Source organism: Eufriesea mexicana, unplaced genomic scaffold (genome assembly GCF_001483705.2).
Source record: "Eufriesea mexicana isolate 0111107269 unplaced genomic scaffold, ASM148370v2 scaffold9443, whole genome shotgun sequence".
Taxonomy (NCBI): Eukaryota; Metazoa; Arthropoda; class Insecta; order Hymenoptera; family Apidae; genus Eufriesea; species Eufriesea mexicana.
The window spans coordinates 63745-68564 of record NW_016917158.1 but is presented as its reverse complement, the minus strand read 5'-3'; the positions used below and the strand labels follow the sequence as shown (position 1 = coordinate 68564).

General features: G+C 36.0%; 1 protein-coding gene across 1 annotated transcript in view; it reads left to right on the top strand.

Moving 5' to 3' along the window:
• LOC108553122 (protein stoned-B) overlaps positions 1 to 2572 on the top strand; it is a 12906-nt gene extending 10334 nt beyond the window's left edge. Inside the window, exons 10-14 of the mRNA XM_017907894.1 lie at positions 1 to 170; positions 307 to 421; positions 592 to 910; positions 988 to 1198; positions 1270 to 2572. Of these exons, the coding sequence (XP_017763383.1) occupies positions 1 to 170; positions 307 to 421; positions 592 to 910; positions 988 to 1198; positions 1270 to 1414 (960 nt within the window). The 3' untranslated portion in view covers positions 1415 to 2572. The remainder of the gene's footprint in view (positions 171 to 306; positions 422 to 591; positions 911 to 987; positions 1199 to 1269) is intronic.
• Positions 2573 to 4820: the final 2248 nt, after the last annotated feature.

The following is a 4820-nucleotide window of genomic DNA, read 5'->3' as shown; positions in this document are numbered from 1 at the left end:
GGAATGCCTGATGTCGAGTTGGGAATAAACGACATGTGGCGTCAGGGAAAAGAAGTGGTGGGCAGACATGATATAATTCCAGTGGTAACTGAAGAATGGATACGTCTCGAAAATGTTGAATTTCACTCTTGCGTTCAGCAAGACGAATACGAGAAATCCAGAATCATAAAGTACGATTTTTAAGATTCTTTTAAAGAAAGTTTATTAACTATCTATAACATTCAGTTTTCAAACCATAATAATGGTGACCGTAACGGTGCTAACAAAAAACTAATTGCAATTAACACCCTACTAACACTTTTGAAGGTTCAAGCCACCGGATGCATGCTATATTGAACTAATGAGATTCCGAGTAAGGCCTCCTAAAAACAGAGAGCTTCCCCTTCAGCTTAAAGCTGTAATGTGCATTACCGGTAACAAGGTAATGTCATTTTTAATCCAGAAACAACATACATGTACCAACTGTGCATGCACCTAATACCTCAGTGATATATCTCGACATTGACGAATCGATACTCGTCTCTGCTTTGATATTTTTACGCTTCGGATGTAACACCCACACACTTCAACCGAGCTTTTTATTATTAATAGGTAGAACTGAGGGCGGACGTTCTTGTGCCGGGATTTGCTTCGCGGAAACTGGGACAAGTACCCTGCGAGGATGTGATGGTCCGTTTTCCCATCCCAGAGTGCTGGATTTATCTGTTCAGAGTAGAAAAACACTTCAGATATGGGTCCGTAAAGTCAGCTCACAGAAGAACGGGAAAGATCAAAGGTATCGAAAGATTCCTTGGTGCAGTTGACAACTTGGAGCCTCAGCTGATGGAAGTCACGTCAGGTCTGGCAAAGTACGAGCATCAACATCGTGCTATTGTTTGGAGAATGTCCAGGTTACCGAAAGAAGGACAAGGTATCCTGCCTTTGGTGCTTAATTTGTTCTAAGAATTATCTTTTAACATAGAATATTATCGACAATATCGTTCTCAGGCGCATACACAACGCACCAATTGATTTGTCGAATGGCTCTAACTTCCTATGACCAAATTCCTGAGAATCTAGCTGAATACTGTTACGTGGAATTTACAATGCCAACGACCCAGGTGTCACACACTACTGCAAGAAGTGTTAGCTTTCAGAATAACGATAGTGATACTCCACCAGAGAAATATGTCAGAAATTTGTCGCGACACGAATACAGGTAGGATCATTCGATAATACTGAACGTTATTTGTAAAACGGCAGAGACGATACAATTTATTCGTTAATCAGGGTTGGAATTGAGCATACGCAAGGTGAAGGCCCTGGGGCGTACGTATCAGCAACGTTCACGAGAAAAATTCCGGAAACAACGCCGGAAACTCAAGGCGAAGCATCGGACGCTGGCGCGGAATCTGATTCGGATTCCTCCGATTAATTTCCAGTCAGTAAATAAGGTAACGGTTAACACGTACGAAACTTAAGGAGAAATACTTGTTAATGCTAAGGTGTATACTGAAAACAAAACGATGCCTGTGACTGGACGCATGGCGTTTCACGAATCGCGGTTTGAAATGGATAGACATTATCCACACGAATAAACGCAACACGTAATGGAAATAATCGCGTGAAGGTAGAAAACAAAGGTATATAAATCCCAGTAGTTTCGAACGCACATCAGTATTAAACGATCAGAATAATCGTTCGTGTGGATTCAGCTTTAGATTCAACCACTGCGATCCGTGAAACGCCAGCGTCACCGCGTGTTCATGTAACGCATAACAGTTAACGAGATGTACGTATGAAGGGAGTAATTTCTAAGGGAGGACAATACCGATTTTACGTTCAGTTTAGCTTGCTAAGTAGTAATACGCATTCGCAGTGAAAGGCTTTGCTCTGCTCAAGTTGCGCGTTTCAAAGACGGATCAACGATTTTAGCTATTCAAAAATTGGGTAAACAATTTCTTTCATTCTTTTAATTCAACCGTATTTATATTTGTAAACGTTCGTTTAATTTATATTAATTTCGATTATTCTGATTCCAGTGGTCAATACATTTCGGATATTTCATTTGTTTAATGATTCTGTCGTATCAACACGACGATCAGAGGACAATAGTTGTTAATTAAGGAAATCGTTATAATTCGAAGGAACGTGCAGCGCATATCTTATCGTTTGAGCTTGCAGATGATCTATATCGAATGTTATCTAGTCGTTTTTGAAAAGTAGTTTATTCAGATTAATCATCGGTTACTAGACACGTAAGTAAATATTAATGAAACAGGTATCGACAATTTTACCATACAAAAAGCGGATATATTATTTGTATAATATTAACGCAAGCATGGGAGACTGCAGTTAATCTAGTCTTTAATAACTTTTTGTTCTTGTACGCGATGTAAGGTGCAAGAATATGTTCAAACGCTTTGCAAATCGATATAGCTAAGTCGTAGCCATAAGTTTTCGTTTCACGTTCTATTTTTTCTTTTTTTTTTCAAAAATTTGACCGTTGGCGTTAACGGTTGGAAAGTCGAAATATTTTGTGTAAAGTCTAAGTAAAAAAAAAGTCTATTTATCTATAGGTAAGATGACAGATGCGCGATCATATTAATAATTCTACGTAAGGAAAACAAAGATCTAGTTACATAAGTTTCCGTTGTGATTTTTTCGAATTTTCGTTGGAAATTTTTCATCCTGCAAAGGAGATCCGAAGAGTCTATTCTAGTCCTTAGCTTGTAAGAAGATCGTATGATGTTGTCAGGTGTCGATACACCGGTCATACGTTATGCTAAGTGTATTTAGGTTAGCATTTAATCGATAGTTCTAATCGATTTAATGACGTGTAGAAAAATATTTGCCAACATGCTAAGCAATGTATAGACAATTAGTATGTATTATTAATTAATACTGTCGGTTATAGATTGTCGCTCTGATCCGTGTCAATGCGAATGCATCTTCGTTAAACTTCTTCCAGTATTTCAATAAAGCATGTCAGACAATACTGCTTAATTATGCCAGCAAATACTTCCCATAAAAGAAAAACATTAATATACTAATTCAGAAGACTGCATAACATGAACATTAGATTCCGATCTTTGAAACAGTGCAAAGCTTTTCCATCTGCGGTGTGACGGTCTGTTTGCGTTGATACATTAAATGGATCTCGAGAGGATTTTTTTCGCGAAAAATTCGACTCGGGACATGACGTTTCCAGCACATGATCTCAACTGCGTGTAATATTGCACTGTCGTACGATATCTAAGACGGCGTTTGTGTATCTAAAGGGAAAGGTTCATTTAAACACACAATGCATGTATAGAAATCTTAGGAAAGGTATTTAAATTAGAGGTTATGTATGATATTGACAAGCCTATCAATGTTCGACAAGTGTGACTGAGGATGAACGAATGGACAATAGTAAGGGAAAGCATTAAATTTGTCGTCCCTGTGAGGAGGTCGTAATGAAATTGAATTTTTGGATAGAGCAAGAAATCATTTTATTTTTTTCATATTTATTGATATATAGTTTAAAGAAAATCATCCTGTAATGTATTAGATTGTTACAAGAAGAATATCAAATTCCATATTTTGTTCTGTATCATTAAAAGAACCACTCGATGAAAATGATTCATAAATCCTAATTATGAGAAATACATGTCAGAAAGTACTTTAGTTTACTCTGTGGCAATAATTATCCGTCACATGCGTATTAAAAAATCATTCCCGTTACTGATGTTAATCGGTATTATAATTACGAAATTAATGTCTAACATTTTTAAATGTTTACCTGTATAATTGTGATCGAAAATTTTCTTTCAAAGCTACTGGAGCTAAAAGGCGTCGGTAAGGTAGATTTTAATTGAACTAGTACGACCTCCATTTGTTGTTGCTCCAAGAAATGTCACCATCCCAACCCAGAATGTATTCGTTTACATGCATATAATTATTAAACTATGTAGATTTTAGATATAATCCTGTTATCTCGGATCTGTAATGATTAATTGTAAAGGAAAAATTAGTAGCGTCATTGTTGTTCTTACAATTATTATTAGACGAAAAAAAATGAAACAAAATGTTCTGTACAGGTGAAGAGAGTCTGTAAAGATACAGTTAATTGAATCGTGCTAAGATCGACACTTAATAGAATTTAGGAAAAACGTCCGTTGTAATATGAAACGAACAATGAAGAAACTAAAACCCCTTAAATACGCATTTTTGCCTTCCTGCGCCATTTATGGGCACCATGATAAGTCGGTTGATAATTTCGTCCATCGAGCTTTATACCGAACGTTGAAAGGTAAATCTGTTAAAAAAAAAAAAAAAAAATACTAAGAACCAAAATCTTTTTATTACAGTTAACGTGTTAAAGATTGTTGTTCGACGTATTTATTACTTACTTTGTGTCGTTTTTTCCAAATGATTAGCCGACAAAATTTTGGTATTTCACCCTCTTTACTAAGTGCAATAACATGCAATATATCAACGAAAAATGGAGATGAAAACAACGTCGACAGTTCGCAAAAGACGATATATGTAGCATTTTAAATATCTGAAAAAGCGAAGGCATGACTATTTTAGTTTAACATTGGTGTTTATGTATACAACTTGATTAATATTACAGAGATTCCGTTAACGCTTATTGTTAGTGTTGTATGTACGAATTTTAATCTCGAAGAACACGTGAAATGGATAGGTTAAAGTATTTCGTTCCGATCGTTATGAATGGTTTAACTATATCTGATGGCATCGAGTCTTGAAGTATAGCAAGAAATAGATGATCGAGAGTGACAAACATTCCCTAAACAATTGAAATAATCTCCGAACTGTAATTTATAAATATATAA